Genomic DNA, 17,740 nt, shown 5'->3' with positions numbered 1-17,740 from the left:
CGGAATTTTTTATAGCCTTCACTTGCTTATTATGAAACATGGGGTTATCATTCTATTCTTATTCTCATACTAGTTGTTCATAATCTCGTTCGTAGTAAATTTTGAGCGCTATTTTATTCCCATCTTTTTTAATTTGTTTTTGAGCTTTCAATTTTAACTTAGTGTTGTTTTAACTTGAACATAAACTATAACAGTCTAATTCTCTCGACAGTACAATAAATTGTTTCGGCAGTGGAAACTCACGGTAATAAACTAAACGGCCTTCCTATATCTACTTTTTGTTCCGGCTTCCGTCTACATTGTCTAAATAAAGAACAATAGAATTCGAACGTATTGTACAGAATGACACACTTATTCACTCTTAAATGTTAATATTTCATATCAAATCTATTACGATTAACTTTCTAAAACAACTACTAGAGTGCCACAAACTTTTCTGGCTAGGTGACAATATTACTAATATACGTTTCGGGTTACGGAAGTGCTTTTATTTTTTGCCCACGTTTTGAATTCAGGATTTTCCTTAAAAAACGGCTAAATTGGTTTGATATTTTATTAATTATTAGTTCAAATATATTACAAATCTGTTGAAGCGAAAGCATTTATATGTGAAAAACTTTATTAAATCATAAAAACAGTATGAAAAAGTTTTATAATTATTTCGTAAATTTAGTTAAGATACAAACAATATAAAATAATAATTCAACGTGTATGTTATCATTAAGCAAACATTTCAAACAAAGTTGTCATTCGAAATTAACAATTCATGGAAACGTTTCCTCACTGGCGCCATATTGTTACCGACTTCCGGAATAGTTTAAACTTTTCAGACGCTACGTTTTACTGTTGAAACGATTTTAGAATAATAATAAATATACGAAAATGACTACCCGTCGCCTGCGGCTCCTTTCTCATCGAATAAAAAAAACTTAATCAGTAGCTTATGCGTGATTCCATACTATGTTCTACATCTATGGCAAATTTCAGCGAAATCCATGCAGTAGTTCTGCAGAAACATACATCCATCCGTCTAAACATCCAAACATTCGCATTTATAATATTAATAAAAATAAAGCTAGCTTTGTATATTGGCTGAACATCATCTCTGCTATAAGTTTCCACTGACTTTAGGTAAACATTGGCATTAACACCTGTCATTCTTTTTATTCTCTACGAAAAATACAGAACAGTCTGTTCACACAAGTGTTACCCCTATAGAAACACGGTCATAGTTACACACAAGCAACAAAATCTTTACATCTTAATACTAAGTCATGCCAATGTAGTAAGAAAATCAAATAAAAACCGATGTATATACCCAAAACCATAAACTATTATATGAATATGCCAAATCCAACAGCTCGAATCAGTGACAATTTCATAATAACAATATAGACGTAACGTGCAGAATTTTAACATTTTAACAAATTGAATTCTCTCTCGACAACTAACTGAAAAGTATTCGACAAAAATTTTATTTTTAAATATTGAATTTTTCTCAAAATAAAATATATTTTATTGCCAATTTTTGTTTTAATATTTCGTTGAAATCGATTTACGAGTATGTAGTGATACTGTTTCAGTATTTTAGTAGTTAAATTTATATTTTACGCGCCCGTCATGCTTTTTTGTTTGCGTTATATTTTCCATAAAGTTCTATTTTGTTTATTATTCCTCACATAGTTGTCAGAGTGGTATAAAAATACACAACACCGATTCGTATTTCTGAGTTTAAGCAATTAAACACATATAAAACATATTCTAGAATCTACTGTATTATTTACCAGTGAAAATAAATAATTTTTATACATAAACTTCAATTTATTTCATTTATAATTTACAAATTCATTAAAATTCGACCCAATAACGAAAGTAAAATGTCCTATTAAAACCATTTTAATTTCCGTGCTAATGAGGTCAGGCGTATTTCAATATCATTAGAGTTTTAAAAAATCTATTAAATTTTTACTTCCAAAGTCGGTTCGATGCGGCTGTGTCGAATAAAACTTGTGACTAACAACCTCGGAAAGCAATTCCATAAAGTTTATTCGGAGCAAAAACTAGGTTGATTTGTAAGAAAAAGTTTTCGTTCATTTATACATATATAGCACGTAATGAAAATTTTAATTTTATTGCATTTGTAAGATTTTAAGAATTGTCTCCCCATATATGTAACTCTATTTAAAAAATCATCTAATTAAAATGGCTGTAACTTAACAATCGTAGCATAACATTTTTCCATTCAAAAGTATTGTTGCATAGTAATCTTATCAAAGGCGGCAACGCATCTGCGGTTCCTCTGGTATTACAGATGTCCATGGGCGTCGATGAACATCTCGGATTTTTTGTTGCTTGTTTGTCCCTTTATCTTATAAAAAAAAGTACAAACAGAGTTATTTACTAGATGCTGGAAGGAAGGCCATTTAATTTAATAAAACTTCGCAACAGGATGAGCTTTGAAATATCCAAAAAGGTCTAATTGAAGTTAACCGATTGACATTTTTGATAGCAGTGTCAGCAACTGAAAAACAAAACTAAAACAACAAAAAAGAGAAAAACTTTATTTAAAAGTCACCATTGTTTCCAGATTCCGAATTCGTCGCTATAATAGAGAAATGAAACTAAAACAATCGTTTTAATCCGTGGCATTTAAAAGCGGTGAATTGCGGCAGCATTTTCTCGCCGATGTCATATTGTTCTTAATTCGTTCCTGGATTGTTCCGGTTCTGTTGTACCGACTGACAGTTTAATTGTTTACTCTCGTATACAACAGACAAACAAAACATCAGATTTACTGACGGGTTATTGTAATAAGAGACAATCGCTTACATTTTTGGACTTCGTTTCTTGTACAGATTAATAATGCTACCATTTTTGCATGGATTATAATTTTGACAGAGTCTGAATGAAAGTTGTACAATCATAAAATACATACATTATCCTCGTAAACTTTTGAAACTAGCGGTCGACCGCAACTTCGTCAGCGCAGTGTAAAAATAGTAGCCTGTATTATGCCCGGGTGCATCATCTACCTAATTATCCAAATCCCTTCAAAATCGATCCAACCGTTCCAGAGATTATCCGGAACAAACGCAGCCTTACGGACAGACATACAGACAGACAAAAATTTTTAAAATTGGTCTCGATATCTGCTTTGCAAACACATTATATATAAAAAAAATTCCCACACACAGACACTCCGATTGTATTATTATGAATAGATAAATTATTATAACTGTAACTCTACCACCGTTTATCATATTTAAAAACCTAAGGCAACAAAGAAATAAAACGTTTATCAATAAGTAAATACAGTTTCAATGTGAATTGATTCTGAAGGCATTCCTCTTGCATTACAATGCAACATCTCGTGGGCATTCGACAACGGGAAGTCAATTAAAAGTTGCGGCAACTTAATAAGAGCGCTAACGAAGCTTCAATTGCAGCACCCACGGGACGTATACCGTTGATCGAGTACACTTTGCAATGATCGCTCCAATTTATACGATTTGTTTTCTATATCTGCACACGTGATTTTTTAATTTTATAGATTGGTATGAAATTCAAATGTGTTGTCTTTTGTTTCATTCATCATTTGCGTGCGTTTGTGTTTTTATAAGTGAAAGGGGCAAACGAGCGGTGATAACACCAAAGTGTTCAACGAGGTGTACATCCGCAACACCAGAAGAACTGCAGATGCTTTTAAGAAAGTATGCTCACTTCTTGAAGGACTCTAAGTCGAATTGATTTGGAAATACCGCCGAGGACAATTTATATTTATACATACATACAAATGTTTGCTCAGAGACAGCCAAAGATCAAACATCGTATTTAAAATATAATCCAAATCAAAACAATTTGTAAGTTTTCTTAGAATCTGTAGGTTTCTATATTATGTCAACGTACTCATGTGTACCTCAATCCAAATAACAGAACTTCACAATCTATAATTCCTAAAGGAGACAAAGAATCTGCAAAATTCAGGTTCGCGACAGTACAGAATGGAAATCGTCCTAATTTCCCATGCGGCTTCCGCAACGAGTATGTATTCGTCAAACGTATTGAATATTATTGAAATCGAACCAAACTTACCAAACTTTACTTATATTCCATATTCTCATGTAACATTATCATCGTAATTTTAAATGTAACAATTTATCACAACTTTGCATTAGAATTGCAGTTGAAATAAATAGAGTCAATATAATTACATACTGTCTACTGTTTACAATTTTCTTCTATCCTAAACTAACCAAAGTTATAACGTAGTTGACTTTTGGAGGTTTGGGTTGCAATAATTATTTATTTATAACTATTAAATTATTCAAACTTTCGTGAGACATTATACTAACCTGATATATAAACGACGCGGCCCGTCCGCGAAATAATACCAGTACCACTCATCCTGATGAAGGGCCCCCGATGGGCTCGAAACTAGTCGGTGCCGTCACCGGACGAATATACGTGAGTATTATCCGTGTTTATATATCAGTTTATTTATAACTGTTTCTATTATTATAATTATTAAATAATAGATTCTACCCATTTATTCGTATTCGTTTGATCAATTATCCAAAAAATAGAAGCTCTATGGTTTGTTCGAATACTTCGAATTCAATTTGTGTATGAAATTGTAAGATAACCGATACACAATTGATGCAATTCGACGGCACGTCGCTCGCTGGCGGGACACGAACGCTATTAAAAGTTTCACTAACTCCGTGAAAGCCCCGACAAAACTAGTTTGCGTCGGCAATACCACTGCGCCCCAACATACTCACGTGTCTACGTGTGTACTTCTATGAAACAAATGAAAGCGAGAACGATTAGTATATTTTGTGCATTTTTTTTTATATCATAAAGTAGCAAACGACTATATGGCCACGTTTTGGTATTTTACCTGGCGAGCAGCCCGCTGAAAATTCGTTGGTGGCATTGATCGGATATCTTACTAATATTATTAATGGGAATGTTTAGTTGGATGGATGGATGGATTGTTGGAAGATATCTCCAGAACAGCTGAACGGATCTCGATGAAATTTAGCATAAAGAACATAGTCTGGAAGAACACATAGGCTACTAATTATTTTTTTTAATCCGCGCGGTCGGAGTCGCAGGCGACAGTTAGTATCGCAATAAAAGTATTTTTTACGATGTTTTTACTATGAAACAATATACTTCTAAAACTAGTATAGATAATGTAACTTATTTTATTTTTCCTATGTTTTATATAACTTTAGTAAAACTTTGTTCCGTAACGATTAAACTCAATAATTAACCCTTTTTGAGTTACTAGCAAAAAATAATTAAACTTCTCTTTTTTTCAGACGAAGTAAGCGAAAATATTCTATAAAAACTTTGACAAGAAACAAAATTTAATAAGAAAATCAATTACTGGATATAACCCCGTTTTAACTTTTAAATTACTAAACTTTAGTTAACTTCTTTAAAAATAAATTTATAAGAAAAATATCTATTTCGTATATATTGTGATACTGAAATGTAGAGTTATAATAACTTTTATTTCTAAAGCAATTGTTTATTTTATTACACAAGATTAAAATAAAGCCATCTTTTAAGCTGAAAGAAATACTGAACACCATTCTTATTTTTCATCTAGACAATTAAATTGAAAACAAAAATCTTTGTTAACTAAGAAAACCCATTATCCAAAAACTTCCGCAAAGGTAAAGGAAAGAAAGTCATAATTTTCTTAGAAAATTCTAGGATAATTAATAAAAATTAATAATTTTAGCACATTAATTACATCTAAACACCCCTAAGGCTTTGCACGTTGCCCTAATGCCCGGAGCATTAGCATGCCTGAGTCAAGTTGACGTCTAATGAGCCTTCGACGAACTTCATTCGCAAACACATGTACCTACATATTATATTGTATTTATACGAGTCGCCAAACAACAGCGCTGCATTGCGTAAATTTCTATTATTCTATCTACAAAAAAAAACATCTGGAATAAAGAAATGTGTTCATTTCATTTTTTTCATGAAGCATAAAGGATATTTCAAGGATAAACACAACTTTGATAGACTATAAATATACTAGATGTATGATGCGACTCCGTCCGTGCGAAAAAAAAACTTAATTAGTATCCAATTTTATTTTTCTAGACTATGTTCTACATCTATGTCAAAATTTCATCGTGATGTATGCAGCCGTTCTGGAGATACATTCTAACAAACATCCATCAATCCATACATTCGCATTTTTTTATATTAGTATAATAAAAAAGTACACAATATTTACTAGGCAAACATAAACGTTGTTTATCGCAGTAAAATAGGGATAAAATGTATATCTAGCAACATTACAAGTACAAAGCTAATAGAATTCGACAGCACGTCTCTATACCACGAAACTCTAATGCAGTTAAAAGTTGGTCTAACTTTGTAAAAGCATTGACGAAACTAGTTTGTGTTAATGAACACAATTTAATTCTGCGCCGCTCTCGAAGATTGATCGATGTTTTCAAATAGAACGAATTCTAAGCTACATTGTTTGGGTAAAGAATTTAATTGAAATGTTAAATTGTCTTATGGTTTGCTGATACTGCGACTATCTACCACTAAAACTCTCAATACCTACTAAAATCTGTACTAGGATAACCCGTAAGAGACTATTAAAATGACTATGAGTATGATAAGATTTTTTTTCAACTCAATTTATCTATCAAACTATCAGCTATAAGAACGATACGTAAAAATAAAATTTCAGTTTAGTCTATTTTTGTTGCCAAAGAATCTGAAATCTCGGGAAGTTTTAAAACAAATTATTCGAGTTAGGTTTGTTGTAAAGTTATCCAAACTTTTAATAGTGTTCACGTCAACAGAGATATCTCTTCCGCGACATCGCCGCGAGCGCTACGCGAAATTCACACCAAAATATACTATTGATTTAACATATATTGTCTACACTTTTACCAATATAAAATATAAAAAAGTTACTTATTACTTAGTTTTTAACTATATATCTATCATATGGTTAAGTATAAATTTGACCTGTCGTTACACATACATTTGCGACGAGCAGAGCGGCGCAACGCGAGGAGCTGGACGATATCATCAAAAGTATAGCACACAGAGCACGGAGCGAAGTACTATCAGTATCATATACCTGTTCATCAAAGAGGAATAGAAATATAGTTGTATACCACGAGTTACGATAGTAGAAACCCACGCTAATATTAAAAGGTACATACTAAAAAAACTAAAGTCGGCGCAGAGCTAAAAGTTCTCGAGACGACCGACTCACGTGTTAAAGCAAAATAAAAATTTATGCACAAAACAAATATGCAGGTGCTGAAATTCTACGAAACGTCAAAATTCTATGAACCTTACTCAGGTTGGATTCGTAGAATACGTTGGTATGCTTTACTTGACAGCCTTAAAACACGTGTATTTTCAAAACAGTTTCTTTTCACCATCACTTCTGGTTGTCTACGAATCTATATTTTTCATACACTTTTAATAATTGCTCAATCTACAAAAAAACAGGTAATTATTTAAGAATGTCACAAAGCACTTATCGAATATTTACCGAAACTTCACCCAAAATATATGCTTAAATATATTTTTAGGTAATATTATGAAATTAGAAAATTATAAACGTTACCTCCAGGCCCTCGCACGTCAATAGTAATCAATTATGTACATCCAAGCTCTAATTTCCCCCGCGGGTGATTTGTTACATCAGCACATAATCATGCCCCTGTTATTTATTATGCCTTTATCTACATATGTTTTTGTACCTAAAACAATAAATACGACAACATAATCAAGCCCGTAAACCAGAGGGGTATGCAGAGACCACGGACTCCACTTGACGCGGTACTGAGAGACTTTCCAGCTTCTTCTACATGTATACAACTACCTTATATTTCGGTTTCGGGTACTCTTAATACCGTTATTCTTGAAATACGTAAATATTTATAAAATGAGATTAAAAGTTTTAAGGTCAGAAGGAAAGCAAGACCCTTTTTTATGACCTACTTTAATTTCTACTAATAATAGTATTGAACAGTTTTTATTATAATAATAGTACAAATATTTTTTGATATCGGTATTTTAGAATATAACAGGCTTATTGCAATCTCATCTTATACTAGCTGTCGCCCGCGACTCCGTCCACGCGAAATTAAGAAAAAAACATAATTAGTAGCTTGTGCGTTCTTCCGGACTATGTTCTATATGTAGGCCAAATTTAAACGAGATCCGTTAACACTTTCTGGAGATACCTTCAAAGAAACATCTATCCATCCATCCAAACATTCGCATTTATTATTATATTAATATATTAGTAAAATTAGCGTTTCACAAATTTACACTTCGTCAGTAGCGAATGAGTCTTCGTTTCGTTGTACATATATGTTTGTTTTTGAAATAATAGTTACTCTATAAACAATGTATCCACGTGGGAAATCAGGATATAAATTTTCATTTCACTAGTTCCCGGATACATGGATATCCGGGTTTTGTTTATTTTATTGGGAATTTAAGGATGTGAACTCTCATGGGCGTCTGATTTCTGCGTCAGTCACTAGACTGACTACATCATTAACACGAAAATTTGAATGCACGCTCGTCATATATTACTAACTAGTTGTCGCCCGCGACTCCTTCTGCGGGGATAAAAAATTAACAGCCTATGTGTTCTTCCAGACTATGTGCTATCCATCCATCCATCTAAACTTTTGCATTAATAATATTAGTAAGACTAGTAAGATGCAAGCTTACGTATTGACATAGATGTTAACTTTTTTCATTCTGTGCGGACGGAGTAACGGGCGTCAGCTAGTTATCAATAATATTTTATAATACTACTGGTGTAATGCTTTTAGCTATCTCATATAACTCATTACAGCTTTACATTTTATTCAAAGAACCCGTGAAAAATCAGTGGAAACAATTTAAAGCGAACGACACCAACGTTAAAGCGCTCTCAGCCATTGTATCGCGTTGCATTCCCGCCATTAGTGCCACTCGAGACACCAGATGAAAAATAATTGGGCAATAAAAGCTGCATTAACCAAAAAGTCTCCCGTCACTTACCATAGACAAGTGCTTCAATACGAATGGCGGCATCAAAACTCTAACTACAGTCAACTTTCAGTTTTCATTGCTATTTATTAACGATCACAAATTGAAAGCGTTAGTAAGTAAGATTCGGGTATTTAGTGTCGTCACCAAGAAACAAAAGGAAAGTTAACCTTATATTAAACAATAGAGTTTTAAATAAGCGTAATAATGATAGAAAATGAAATTGTTTCCTTCCTTTTACGTTATAATGCTTCTAAACAACATGATAAAAAAATCTTTACAAAATAACTTCCTCCTATACTGTCAAAAATATATCAGAATTGTTATGGACCAAACTTTTTAACAAAGCATACAGAGTATTTTTTGTTATAAATACTTCTTGTTGTCAATTTACAAGAATCTGCGATATTTGACTAGAGCTCGTATGATTTAATGCCATTAAAACTTTTTCTTGTTGAAAACGCTGATATTACAAGTTCGAATATAATATTTTAAAGTATGTTTTTCCTTGGTATTTAACCTTCAATTTATGCATAAAATATTGATGTTTATCAACTGATAGTAGTATATTAGATTAACACTAAAATTGCTGAAAATTAAGTTGAAAGAATACAAACAGATTCTTCTGAGGATTTTGGTTAGTAACAAAAAGTAATGACAATTTAATTTTTTTCTTCTACATATATTTAATGTTTAAAACATAGACAAAAATATCATCTAAACAAATTTTTGAAAGTATATATTCGGCACTGTATCCGCATGGGAAATCGGGATATAAATTTCCATTCCGTATTCTCGAATCTCTATATGTCTTTTTATCCTGAAAACAAGAATGTAAAATCTCCAGAGAATCTGGTATTGGAGAATTGTAAATATTTCTGCACTTATTTAAACTTATCAGATCTCCTTTATTAGTTAAAAACTATTATTTTCATTGATAAGACTATAGCCAGAAGAAAGAAGCGGAGGACCGCATAATGTTGAAAGCATTAGGGAAGACCAAAGAGTAAGTTCTTACGGTGAAGGAAAACATCGTGATCTGCACATATCTGAGAAGAAATTCAAAGATATGTGTGAAGTCAACCAACCCGCACTTGGCCATCGTGGTTGACTATGGCCTAATCACCCTTAACTAAGGGTAGGCTCCGAGCCCCTCGGTGGGGACGTATACTGAGCTAATGATGATGAAAGAGTAAGTATACTATAGAAAGACCATGTTCAACAGTAGAACGACTCGGACTAAATATGATTATTATAATGGTAAATAATGTTAAAAACTTAATTGTTTTTACTTAATAACATTTAATTTAAACTGATACAAAAACGGCTAAACACGTACATACGTCCGGTGGCGGCACCGTACGAATATACGTGAGTGTTTAGCTGTTTTTATATCAGTTTATCATAATGTCTCACGAAAGTTTGAATAATTTAACATTAAATTTATCATAAAAAATGTTATAAGAAAACATAAATAAGATCATTAAGTATAAATTCGATTTAGGAAAGACCTTAACATTTTAGAAGAGTAAATGCTTTTGAACTAACTCCGAAGGTGGGAGAAGTTATCTCTTGAAAGGCATCTTAGTGGAAGTGAACACTATTAAAAGTTAGAGTAACTTCCTGCGGAAACTGACATTACAAGTTTATTTTAAAAGTCGTAGCTTTCATGGTACATTGTGTCTTTCGATTCACCGGTCAGTTTAAATAAACATTGTCTTATAAAAGGATAACCTTTAGTTAATATTGCACACAAAATCAACCTATTAATTAATATTTATGTATTTTATAATTTTTCACACGATTCATAGACAATACTCAACAAATTTAATGTCACACAGTTTAATTAAATCTTTTGTGAAAAGGTAAGGACGTAACAACAATGTGTTTTTTTAATCATGTGTTGCCGTCAAAAAATTTTAAAGATAAGTCTTTTATTATATTATTCTATAAGATTGAAATCTGTCGCATTATTTTGCTAGAGGGTTGTTGGCAATATAATAATAATAAAAAAATCACACACACACACCACAAAATGGTTACGAACAACTCATAGAGACGCAAAAATGAAAAGATAAGGTCCATGATTCCTTCTATGCGATGCCTAAAATTTACTAATTGGATTGGAGGCAACAAACTCCTAAATACCTCTGATTAACGCGCTAACGTCGCTGTGCGGTGCTCGAGACGAGCTATTCGTCACCTGTTGAAAATAATTACGCAAAAAAATCGTGTTTAAAACAAAAGTGGTGTAGCACCGAACAGCGACCTCTGTGCCACTCACTCGACAGAAAAAGCTCGAAATTCAACGCGGGATTTCGGCGCAGATTTTTTTTTTCCGAACAAACTATTCCGAGGTTTTCACTGGCACGGTTGCACGCCTCACTAAATTTACAAAAGAAAAATAAAACCAGACTTTTTCCGTTTCGATTACTTTTTAATCTAGACACAAAATCGAAAAATATGAAATCGGTTTTTGGAATTTTCTTCGTCGCACTTGTAAACATTGTCAATGACACTTTCAGTTTGCTATTTGTCATGGCATTATAATAATGTGACTGTCAGGACACTGACGATGCATCTACCCCGCGAGACTTGGGTAAACATATAATCTCGAGAACGCTTAAACGGATCTCACTGAAACTTGGTATAGATATAGAACGTAGTCTCGAAGAATACTTAAGTATAGCCTAAGAAATAATTCTTTAAACTATAGCTAGTATAATATTATAAGGAAGGGATTTGAAAGTTCGAGGGAAATTATTAACTGGATTGTATTGATTTTATTGAACTGGGCACAAGAAAGTAATGAAAATGTAATTACTTAAATATGCAATGTCTACACATCCTTTAACCCACATATATATTTTTGCTCAAAAGATTAGTTTCATATTGATTAAAAAGTGTTTTCTGAAATTGCAGTCTATTTTTTAAGTTTAATTTTATAAATAACTCAGACAAAGAACAAAAACACATCTCGTTATTTTTTTGTTTCCTATTTTCCACCGTGCTATTATTTTCCTATGTTGTTGCTTTATCTATCTACGATGCAAACTCCCGATATGTCAAATGCTAGTGTCATTGTCATAATGTCATAAACTAGTAGGAACAAATTATAGAATAGTATAGAAGTACTAGAATACATTATTTTATAAAGTAAGATATGAACTATTAATCAATAAATTGAAATTTTCTTTTTCAAATTTAATGAACAGGTATAGTAAATCTAGCACTAGTTAATAAAAAAAAATGGACGGGAGGATAGCTGAGATGCTACACCAAAAAGGAGCAACATTTGTTTTCCTTGGAGTACCTAAAGGTACAGTTTTTGGTATCGACTTGAAATGTTGGCATACAGATGAAGAATTTCGTGGTATAAGGCTAATACCGCCAGGAATACACTATATTTATTATGCATCTGCATCGGTAACAGAAATAGACGACGTTTCTCAAAGGTATGACTTAGTATAAAATAAGTGATATTTTCTTTATCAAAATGTTCCTTATCTTCGCCACAAATTACCTTTATTTTTATTTTGTAGGTCTGGATTTTTTCAATATTTCAATGAGAATGATATTATTGTTAAAATGTGGGATAAAAAAACAGAGGATGTGAGCATGGAATTTTTCAATGAACAGACTGTGGAAAGGATTAGAGAGAACCTAAATAACATAGACAGGTACCTTGCCCCATATCCATATGATATTTGGTCTCGATGGCACTGTCTCAGTAGGCAAATTTCAGGTAATGGCAAAGTAAGACATTAACTTAGTATTCAGAATTTTTTCTCTGCGACTCACACTACCAGCCTATATTTTACACATAAACAGGATATAGAAAACAAATACTACAGAAGATGAAAAAAAAAAAGGTTGCAACAATTACTTATTGAAGTGATAGATGAGATGATGTTGGTAGATGAAATATAAAGAATTGTCCTTTTACTTCCTAAATGTTAAATTGTAATGAAAGTCTAAATTTTATTTATGTAATTTACAGAAGCTCTAGCTAAAAAGCTTTCACCAGAAAAAGGTCTTATAAGGTCAGAAGAGTTTCATTCTATACCTGATTCAGAAAGACCAAGAGGTATAAAAAAATGTAAAGGCAGTTCAAAAAAAGAAGAAAAGGAAAAAACTATGGAAAATAGGGAGGAGCCATCTCAAGGGTCTTCCGAACATTTAAACAAAGGAGAAGGCTCTTATCAAGAATCAAGTCCAGGACCTTCTGGTACAAGAAGATTGAGTAGAATGACTGAGAAAGAAAGAGAAGATGCTATGCTACCTAATTTAAAGCCAGTTGAAGGTCTGTTAGTTTTTATATTTAGTTAGTTTAGTTGTTTTTGTGTTTATTTCATAACAGCAAATTGTCATACTTTCTTAATAATTAACAGTAAGAAACTTTGAATATGAACAAACAGATTGCAATCACTTTTAACATATTCAGTGTCCCAAATTCACTGTAGAAAATTTTTTAACATGTGAAATTTGTACTTGAAATGAATGTTTCAAATTACTTTTGTTGTGTTAACCGTGCACATAATATTTTCATGTTTTAGGCACAGTTATGAGATTTACAGAAATACCAAAGAATAAATATCCACCAGGTTCAACCCCAATGGAAATAACGAAGCATCATTTGGACCAGTCTTATACTTTGGAGCTAATGATTGCTCAACATGATGAGTGAGTTTTTTTAATATACTTAGTGCACCCTTTTACAAACAAGTATGGACCAAGTCGTTGTCTCTGTCTATCCCCCTAATAAAGGGTGTGAAGCAATTTGTAATAGTTGCAAGTCCTTGATTATTTTTAACGTTTGAAACAGTTTAAAAAAATGTAAACTCTTTTATTACAGACCGCTTCATATCATAGGAGAATTGCAATTTGCATACGCAATCTTTCTTATTGGTCATTATTGGTCTGGCTTTGACCACTGGCGGAATCTTGTTCTATTACTATGCTCATGTGAAGACGCTTTAGACAAATATAGAGATGTTTTCATACATTTCATAGCAACGATTCAACACCAAATGAAAGAGTTGCCTCTTGAATTTCTCTGCGGAATTGAAATGGAACAAAATGTTTTCTATAAAAAGTTTCGTGAATTTTTCCGCAACGTATACAGTGCGAAATCAAATCAAAACATAATAATAATGATTGAGAAATTAAAGAAAAATCTATTTGATTTATTTCAATGGGAGTTTCCAAACGAAGACACCGATGATGATGATGAAAAACCTGTTGTAGTAGAAATGGAATAAAGAAATTAATTGTTGAATAAACTATGGTCCAATGAAGAATAAACATATTTTCGATAATAATTTTTTTATTCCCATTTGCACCTTAACAGGTGCACCTAACAAGGTGCAACAACTAACGTTGCTGGGGTTGTAGAAAAAAAAAACAACTACTATATTGTTGAATAATCAAATGTAATAAGCTTATAACAAGCCCTAAAATACATTTTCAAAGTGTAATATTACTATTTTTTCTTCTTCAACTGTTTGCTTGGGAGCTTTTTGTTATTTTGCTTCTCAAACTTCGGTTTCTTGGATGGTACAGCCGTTTCTAAAATCAAAGATTTTATTAAAAGAAACAAATTTATCAAAATAGAACTTATGCATCAACAAGGTGTTTAAGATTGAATAGTATCTTAAAATACATAGTTTAAACATGAAATTAAATTATAACTTACTTTCAGCCTTTCTCTTCATCAGCTGCATAAATGGTACTTGTTTAGCTTTTGGTTTACTTGCTTCTTTAGGTACCTCAATCTTTTTAGTTTTCTTGTTATTCCTTTGCAGAGGTATTTCTTTACTGCAAATAAAACTTTATCAATTAATTACCAAAAATATTATATGATTGGTAGTTTTGTAAGCTGTATATATAGGTATTTGATTATATAACAAGCCAACTAACCTATCACTATCAACATCTTCATCAGATTCTTCATTGTTGTTATCTTCATTGCTTTCATCATTTTCGTTGTCTTCAACATCATCACTAGAAACATCAGAATCGTCTGCATTTAATTCATTGTCAAAATCATCAGAGTCAAACTGGTAGGAACTGTCACTCTCATTATCTTCCTCATTAACAATTGACACATAATCTTCTAATGGTTTAACTCCAGCTGCTTTCAATTTTTGTTTTTTAATTGCCTCATGTACAGTAGTCTCTATATTATCTTTCTTATTCTTTTTTGCATTTTCTTTTATTTTTTCTGTGCTTTGTTTTTTATTTTTATTGTTTACTACTGCAATAGTATTCTTTTCATTTGATTCTATATCTTTGTTTCCTTTCTTTTGTTTCTTCTCTTTCATTGTGGGTTTTTCTTTTTTTGCGTCAGCTATGTCATTAGTTTTTTTATCTGTTTCATCTTTCAAACCTTTATTTTGTTTCTTTTTTTTATTAGGTTTCTCATCTACAATATCTTTCTTGTCTGTAAATGTACCAATTATGTTACAATCTAAAGCACTCTCTTACTTTATTACTAGGCGTAGTACAAGTGGCAACTTCTACTTCAGAATTAAGTATTTAAAAAGCAACAAGGGGATTCCAATTTAAACTATGTACTTTATGATTATCCAAATATCTTTTAAAATATTATATATTTCAATATGATAATACAGGGGAGATGAGGTTAACATATTTTTAAGACTAATTATTTTTTTAGTAATGATTAAACCAGTGCTTGCTCACAATAGCACTTGATGTTAAGTGGTCACATAGCTCAAAGATAAAATGCGTTGGTTAAGTTAAAATATATGTAGAACAAACTAAAATCATTTGATTCTTACCATCAGCTTCTTTTTTCACTTCCAGCTGCTCCATTAATCCCTCTGGGACGTCAACAGGTGTGAAAAAGTCATAATCTATACCCAAATCTTTAAGTTTATTCTTTGTATTTGTCAAACTGTAAAATATATATATAATTACAACACAACTAATGTTGAAGTTAGATCTATTTAAAAATAATAAAAATATTTACTTGGTAAAAAGTTTGCACGCTATTTTCATATCTTCATCTTCACTTTTATTAGCATTGTATGACTGTAATAAAAAAAATTATGGATGAATATGTGATAGTAAATCTAAGTAAGAAATCTTTATACACATAGGCTATATTTCAGTTATTTACTCAAATAAGTTATTTAAATTTTTTATCCATTTTATGATTATCTACAAATTTGAGTGTTTTAAATTTGAAATATATTTGAGATTAATCTTTGTTAATAAAATAATAAAAGGGTACCTTTTTCATTTTTAACTTTAATTTTCTTCCTGGATTATTTTGCAGGTTCCAATTCTTTCTTCTAGCATTTACTCTCTGATCTTTGGGGGGAATGTACACCGCTGCAAAATATTTACAAACTAGTTAGTTCAGAACTTCAAAATAAAAAAAAGATCAGCTAAATATTATTTTATGAACAAATGATCAGTACTATGATTATCTTTGGTAAAACTTTTTCTCCTTTATATGACTTGGTATCTGACATACTTTTCCATAATATTATATATATTAAGTTAAATCACAGAGATTAACACAATTCTAGCACATTGGCATACCTTTAATCAACCTTTTCCCCATTAAATAATTGTTCATAGTTTCAGCCACAACCTGAGCGACTGGCAAGTCTCTAAACTCAATAAATCCATAACCCTTGGAACGGCCAGTGTGTTTTGATCTGATAACCCTTGCATTAGTCACCACACCGAACTGCTTAAAGTATTCTGTCATTTGATGCTGAAATATTTAAAGTATACATTAAAATTATAGTTATATACTGAATTTATTGTCTTTAAATATCTTAGTGGCTCGTCATATGAGCCCGACGACTACGTCTGGATACGTATGGGTACTAACCAACCCCCTCATCCCTGTACACCCACACTTTAAATTATGGTCTGCGCATTGAATAGGACAATGTTCACTCTCAAAGATATGAAAATCTCTATACATGAAAATCGTTGTAGCACCAAATATGTTAAATGTTTGTTCTTCAATTAAGGTGAGCTAGGATTGGAAACTTATATATAATATAAAGTATACTTTAAACAAACCTCGTAAAATCCATGAGGTATGTGTGACAAATACACTAAACCCCTTCTTGAACGCCTCTTATTCTTTTTAATCTTCCCAGTTTTGACATGTTCTTTTTCTTTTTGCGTCTTTTCTGGTAAAGCACCAGTTTCCTGTTAAAATAATGGTATACAGGAAACAAGTAAAGCAAAACGTAACCTAAAGAACAAAATAGAAACTGAAATGTTACCTTCATCAACTTCTTAATCCCTTTTAGGGATTTCACAAACTTCTTTTGTTTTTTAGAATCTAAAGCTACATGTTCTTCCATTATTAGATACAACTTTTATTTAAATATCAGCAAGAAAAATATAAAGACCGCAAGCCACACGTGAAAACACAAGAAATGTTTTGTGACATTGACGTCTGTTTGTTTTTTTTTTAATTTTATGACCTGGTAACATAGACCTTTAGGTCATATTTTTTTTAAAGACTTTCTTTTACCTGTAAAACTAGGTTCGACAACAAAACTCACGCCCCTAATCCAGAGTGGTAGGCATAGACCGCGGACCTCTATTTGGCGTGAAATTTCAGTATTTCATCCATCACGATATCTTTAATGACTACAGCGAATATGTTTCTGTCGGACGTTTCGATCAAGAC

General features: G+C 31.8%; 2 protein-coding genes across 3 annotated transcripts; one reads left to right on the top strand and one right to left on the bottom strand.

Annotated features, from left to right (window-relative positions):
- Positions 1-12,110: 12,110 nt before the first annotated feature.
- Positions 12,111-14,368, top strand: LOC106121125 (protein AAR2 homolog). 2 transcript variants are annotated; one of them, XM_013316639.1, is made up of 6 exons: positions 12,111-12,185; positions 12,270-12,509; positions 12,597-12,799; positions 13,055-13,357; positions 13,611-13,737; positions 13,910-14,368. In XM_013316639.1, the coding sequence occupies exons 2-6, from the start codon at positions 12,304-12,306 to the stop codon at positions 14,313-14,315; spliced, it is 1,245 nt and encodes a 414-aa protein (XP_013172093.1). In that variant the 5' UTR covers positions 12,111-12,185; positions 12,270-12,303; the 3' UTR covers positions 14,316-14,368. The 2 variants fall into 2 exon arrangements, with proteins under 2 accessions (XP_013172093.1, XP_013172083.1); XM_013316629.1 differs by having other exon boundaries at positions 12,126-12,509.
- A 91-nt stretch (positions 14,369-14,459) lies between these two features.
- On the bottom strand, positions 14,460-17,509 carry Nopp34 (nucleolar phosphoprotein). Its single transcript, XM_013316618.1, has 9 exons — positions 17,328-17,509; positions 17,119-17,250; positions 16,624-16,801; positions 16,310-16,410; positions 16,046-16,107; positions 15,855-15,970; positions 14,974-15,496; positions 14,750-14,871; positions 14,460-14,622 (listed from the first exon to the last, which is right to left on the bottom strand). The coding sequence occupies exons 1-9, from the start codon at positions 17,406-17,408 to the stop codon at positions 14,537-14,539; spliced, it is 1,401 nt and encodes a 466-aa protein (XP_013172072.1). The 5' UTR covers positions 17,409-17,509; the 3' UTR covers positions 14,460-14,536.
- Positions 17,510-17,740: the final 231 nt, after the last annotated feature.

Source organism: Papilio xuthus, unplaced genomic scaffold (assembly GCF_000836235.2).
Source record: "Papilio xuthus unplaced genomic scaffold, Pxut_1.1 DF829129.1, whole genome shotgun sequence".
In the NCBI taxonomy this organism is placed as follows: Eukaryota; Metazoa; Arthropoda; class Insecta; order Lepidoptera; family Papilionidae; genus Papilio; species Papilio xuthus.
Note: the sequence above shows the minus strand (reverse complement) of the source record. Positions and strands in the feature narration are given on the sequence as shown.

Coding starts and splice junctions, on each gene's coding strand:
- LOC106121125 (XM_013316639.1), top strand. CDS start 12,304: ATGGACGGGAGGATAGCTGAGATGCTACACCAAAAAGGAGCAACATTT. Junction 12,510..12,596: donor ATAGACGACGTTTCTCAAAG/GTATGACTTAGT, acceptor TTTATTTTGTAG/GTCTGGATTTTTTCAATATT. Junction 13,738..13,909: donor ATGATTGCTCAACATGATGA/GTGAGTTTTTTT, acceptor CTTTTATTACAG/ACCGCTTCATATCATAGGAG.
- Nopp34 (XM_013316618.1), bottom strand. CDS start 17,408: ATGGAAGAACATGTAGCTTTAGATTCTAAAAAACAAAAGAAGTTTGTG. Junction 15,971..16,045: donor GCGTGCAAACTTTTTACCAA/GTAAATATTTTT, acceptor TATATTTTACAG/TTTGACAAATACAAAGAATA. Junction 14,623..14,749: donor GATGAAGAGAAAGGCTGAAA/GTAAGTTATAAT, acceptor CTTTGATTTTAG/AAACGGCTGTACCATCCAAG.